General features: G+C 39.4%; 1 protein-coding gene across 1 annotated transcript; it reads left to right on the top strand.

Annotated features, from left to right (window-relative positions):
- The first annotated feature begins 445 nt into the window (after positions 1–445).
- Positions 446–1,211, top strand: LOC106091389 (uncharacterized). Its single transcript, XM_013257894.2, has 3 exons — positions 446–554; positions 634–960; positions 1,025–1,211. The coding sequence occupies exons 1-3, from the start codon at positions 477–479 to the stop codon at positions 1,169–1,171; spliced, it is 552 nt and encodes a 183-aa protein (XP_013113348.2). The 5' UTR covers positions 446–476; the 3' UTR covers positions 1,172–1,211.
- Positions 1,212–5,731: the final 4,520 nt, after the last annotated feature.

Genomic DNA, 5,731 nt, shown 5'->3' on the forward strand with positions numbered 1-5,731 from the left:
TTTTATGGGCTTCAGTCCACTTATCGTCAGATCGGTCTATATGGCAGCTATATCTAAATGTAGTCCGATCTAAACCATATTTAGGTCGGATGTTGGGATGTCTTAACCTACTCACTGTTTCAAATTTGGTTCAGAATCCATCGTACTTGTTGGATGGACAGACATAGCTGCGTCGACACAGAATGTCGAGCCGATCAGGAACATATATACTATATGGGGTCGCAGATCAATATTTCGAGGTGTTACGAATGGAATGACTAGATTAGTATACCCCTATCCCATGGTGGTGGGCATACAAATATATGTTCAAACAATTATGCAAATGCGTAGACAATTATTATCACGTTTTGAGCAAAATTTGTTGTTTAATTTTTCTGTTTACTCATGCAAAATCACATACATTTTTGTTTATGTTGAAAATAGAGTTTGTTTAGCAAACTTTTCATGCAAAACGAGTTCAAATCAAAATTATCACCATGGCGTATGGTAATGGACACGTTAGATATACTATGGTCATCATTTGCATAGTATGCTTTTCTCTTCCAAATGGCAGTGTGAGTTTGCTTCATATATAATAAATAAATAAATTTGTTATAAATACATTAAAAAAAAAAAATTAAATTTCTCCCTTAGGACCTATCATTGCTTCGATTTGAGTCCTTTCGCTCTGAAGTACTTCCAGGATATTACAAATATATGAATTTGGATTTAACCAACTATGCGCATGGTATGATGTATGGTGGCTGTTTTGCGTTCCTGCAAGAGATACAAAATTTCGATGTCACTTTCGAGTGTATATTACGCACAAAGGGCAAACGCAGTTTGAATCTGCTTAATGCTACCTACAATGGTTGTACTTTGATTCAAAGTATCAAAAATATGGATAAGAAAAATGTAATTCGCAAAATTATAGCAGGTGTAAATCATGCAAAATTTCCCAAAACATGTCCCATGAAGGCGGTAAGAATTTTTTGAGTAGTACGATTGCTTTGACATTTTTAAGCCATTCTTTTACGATATTTAGGACACAGAATTTTGCTTTTCCAATTTCTCTGCGGATGGTCTTGATTTTCCTATTTATCTGCCCGAAGTGAATGCAGAGTTCAACTTTTTTCTTATTCAAAAGAAAGACACGTTTTACAAAGGTTTCTTTAAGTTAAAGGGAGTATAAAGCTGGTTTCCGAATCAGTCAAAAGGTGTTTGCGAAAATATATGACAATGATAAGAACAACATTCAAGTTATCAATTGGAGGAAAATTATGGAAAAGTATTTTTCGAAAATTTTTTGCCCTGAATGAGAAGCGGGATTAGACCCTTGTCTGCAGGAGGGATCAGCAAGCAAATCCGTTTAGCAGGAATTTTCCTTAAAAAATGGCCCATAGCGGACAGAAGAATTCAGCAACTCAAAATGTTTTTCCAAAGCCAACAGATGTTCTCGTCAGATTTCGAACCCAGGAGTACGGCATCATTGCGAACATGTAAACTCCTGGGCCACGGTTGCCACTCACTCTTTTAGAATTCACATTGCGCATCTCTTTGAACTCTCATCTACAAGCCTAAAATCTATCAGATCTTTCATATCCATCACCAGATGTTAAAATCTCTAAGATTTTCCACCTCTCCCATTTATCAGATCTCAAAACTCTTGGAACTCCCATCACTCAGACCTCCCATTACTCAGACCACCCATCTCTTAGAAGCTGAACAAAAAAAAAAACACGTAAGAGCGTGCTAAGTTCGGCCGGGCCGAATCTTATATACCCTCCACCATGGATCGCATTTGTCGAATTCTTTTCCCGGCATCTCTTCTTAGGCAAAACAGGATATAAGAAAAGATTTGCTCTGCTTTTACAGCGATATCAAGATATGGTCCGGTTTGGACCACAATTAAATTATATGTTGGAGGCCTGTGTAAAATGTCAGCCAATTCGAATAAGAATTGCGCCCTTTGTGGGCTCAAGAAGTAAAATAGAGAGATCGATTTATATGGGAGCTGTATCGGGCTATAGACCGATTCAGACCATAATAAACAGGTATGTTAATGGTTATGAGAGAATCCGTCGTACAAAATTTCAGGCAAATCGGATAATAATTGCGACCTCTAGAGGATCAAGAAGTCAAGACCCAAGATCGGTTTATATGACAGCTATATCGGGTTATGGACCGATTTGAACCATACTTGGCACAGTTGTTGGATGTCATAACAAAACACGTCGTGCAAAATTTCATTCCAATCCTGGAATAGTATTCAGGCTGAGTTTAATTATGGTCGTTCAGAGCGAATAATTGAAGAAAGTATATCGAGAAGATTGCAGAATGTGAACTTTTCTCGAAATCGGGGTGATCGACCCCAATTGCCAGATTTGGACAGGCCATCGCACAATCCAAATTATTTTTCGGGAAATAATGGTCGAGTACCTTTTCATGGTAATATACAAGCCCCCGACAGTTTTCAAGATCTCAACATACACCGAGCCCTTAGAAAGTAACCTCCATAATCCAAAGTTGGAATGTGAAATTCGATGGATCTAGCAATGGTTTGACGGTAAAAAGTAATTGCGGATTTTTTAAAAGAAAGTAAATGCATTTTTAATGAAACTTAGAATGAACTTTAATCAAATATACTTTTTTTACACTTTTTTTTCTAAAGCAAGCTAAAAGTAGCAGCTGATAACTGACAGAAGAAAGAATGCAATTACAGAGTCACAAGCTGTGAAAAATTTGTCAACGCCGACTACATGAAAAATCCGCAATTACTTTTTGGGCAACCCAATATTTCTGAGGTGGAATGTGAGGAGGAGGATCTTCAGAATACTTCCATTTCTGCGCGAATAGATGCAATAGGCCAGACCTCGAAACCATATGTTTGCTGGAACTGTGGTAGCACAGGTCATTTCTGGGTAGATTGCCTACATGAATGTAAAGTTTTCTGTTATGGGTGTGGGGCTAAATGTATTTATTAGACTAACTCTCCGAAATGTTCTGCAAGGAGACATTCAAAAAACTCCACGCACCAGAACCCGCCACCAAACCTTCCATAGATAACGATACCATTTCAATTGATACTAAATTAGACAAACCAATAAACCTTGACTTACCATACTATACTATCCCGCCAAGCTGCTGTTAAGGGGCAGGACAAAACTACTATTTTTATACCTATATCTTATATACCTATATCTTGATATAGCCCCCATATAGACCGATCCGCCGATTTAGGGTCTTAGGCCCATAAAAGCCACATTTACTATTCGATTTTGCTGAAATTTGAGGCAGTGAATTGTGTAAAGCCCATCGACATCCATTGTCAATTTGGCTTAGATCGGTTCAAATTTGGATATAGCTGCCATATAGACCGATCCTCCGATTTATGGTGTTAGGCCCATAAAAGCCACACTTATTGTCCGATTTTTCTGAAATTTGGGATAGCGAATTGTGTAAAGCCCATCGACACCCTTTGTCAATTTGGCTCAGATCGGTCCAAATTTGGATATAGCTGCCATATAGACCGATCTCCGGTTTAGGGTCCTAGGCCCACAAAAGCCACATTTATTATCCGATTTTGATGAAATTCGGGACAGTGAATTGCGTAAAGCCCATCGACATCCTTTGTCAATTTGGCTCAGATCGGTTCAGATTTGGATATAGCTGCCATATAGACCGATCCTCCGGTTTAGGGTCCTAGGCCCACAAAAGCCACATTTATTATCCGATTTTGATAAAATTCGGGACAGTGAATTGTGTGAAGCCCATCGACATCCATTGTCAATTTGGTCCAGATCGGTTCAAATTTGGATATAGATGCCATATAGACCGATCCTCCGATTTATGGTGTTAGGCCCATAAAAGCCACACTTATTGTCCGATTTTGTTGAAATTTGGGACAGTGAATTGTGTTAGGCCATTCGACATCTTTCTTCAATTTGGTCCAGATCGGTTCAGATTTGGATATAGCTGCCATATAGACCGATTTCTTGATTTATGTTTTTGCGCCCATAAAATGCTCATTTATTGTCCGATGTCGCTGAAATTTGAGACGGTGAGTTTAGTTAGACCCTTCGACGTCTTTCTTCAACTGGGCCCTGATCGGTCCAGATTTGGATATAGCTGCCATATAGACCGATCTCTCGGTTTTAGGTTTTGGGGCCATAAAAGACGCATTTATTGTCCGATGTCGCTGAAATTTGAGACAGTAAGTTTAGTGAGGCTCTTCGACGTCCTTCTTCAACTTTGCCCAGATCGGTCCAGATTTGAATATAGCTGCCATATAGACCGATCTCTCGATTTAAGGTTTTGGGACCATAAAAGAGGCATTTATTGTCCGATTTCGCCGAAATTCGGGACATTGCTTTGTGTTAGGCTCTTCGACATTTTTATGCAACTTGGCCCAAATCGGTCCAGATTTGGATATAGCTGCCATGTAGACCGATATCTCGATTTAAAGTCTTGGCCCCATAAAAGGCGTAACTTATGTTAGGCTTTGCGACATCCGTGTCGTATATAGTTCAGATCGGTTTATTTTTATACCCACCACCGAAGGATGGGGGTATATTCATTTTGTCATTCCGTTTGCAACACATCGAAATATCCATTTCCGACCCTATAAAGTATATATATTCTTGATCAGCGTGAAAATCTAAGACGATCTAGCCATGTCCGTCCGTCTGTCCGTCCGTCTGTCCGTCTGTCTGTTGAAATCACGCTACAGTCTTTAAAAATAGAGATATTGAGCTGAAATTTTGCACAGATTATTTTTTTGTTCATAAGCAGGTTAAGTTCGAAGATGGGCTATATCGGACTATATCTTGATATAGCCCCCATATAGACCGACCCGCCGATTTAGGGTCTTAGGCCCATAAAAGCTACATTTATTATCCGATTTTGTTGAAATTTGGGACAGTGAGTTGTGTTGGGCCCTTTGCCATATTTCTTCAATTTGGTCCAGATCGGTTCAGATTTGGATATAGCTGCCATATAGACCGATCCTCCGATTTAGGGTCTTAGGCCCACAAAAGCCACATTTATTATCCGATTTTGATGAAATTCGGGACATTGAATTGTGTAAGACCCATCGACATCCTTCGTTAAATTGGCCCAGATCGGTTCAGATTTGGATATAGCTGCCATATAGACCGATCCTCCGGTTTAGGGTCTTAGGCCCATAAAAGCCACATTTATTATCCGATTTTGATGAAATTTGGGACAGTGAATTGTATAAGGCCCATCGACATCCTTCGTTAATTTGGCTCAGATCAGTCCAGATTTGGATATAGCTGCCATATAGATCGATCCACCGATTTATGGTGTAAGGCCCATAATAGCCACATTCATTATCCGATTTTGCTGAAATTTGGGACAGTGAGTTGTGTTAGGCCCTTTGACATATTTCTTCAATTTGGTCCAGATCGGTTCAAATTTGGATATAGCTGCCATATAGACCGATTTCTTGATTCATGGTTTTGGGCCCATAAAATGCTCATTTATTGCCCGATGTCCCCGAAATTTGGAACAGTGAGTTAAGTTAAGCCCCTTGACATACTTCTGCAATATCGCACAGATCGGTAAAGATTTGGATATAGCTGCCATATAGACCGATATCTAGGTTTTAGGTTTTGGGGCCATAAAAGACGCATTTATTGTCCGATGTCGCTGAAATTTGAGACAGTGAGTTTGGTTAGGCCCTTCGACATCCTTCTTCAATTTTGCCCAGATCGGTCCAGATTTGAATATA

The sequence above is a fragment of the Stomoxys calcitrans genome, chromosome 1 (genome assembly GCF_963082655.1).
Source record: "Stomoxys calcitrans chromosome 1, idStoCalc2.1, whole genome shotgun sequence".
Taxonomy (NCBI): Eukaryota; Metazoa; Arthropoda; class Insecta; order Diptera; family Muscidae; genus Stomoxys; species Stomoxys calcitrans.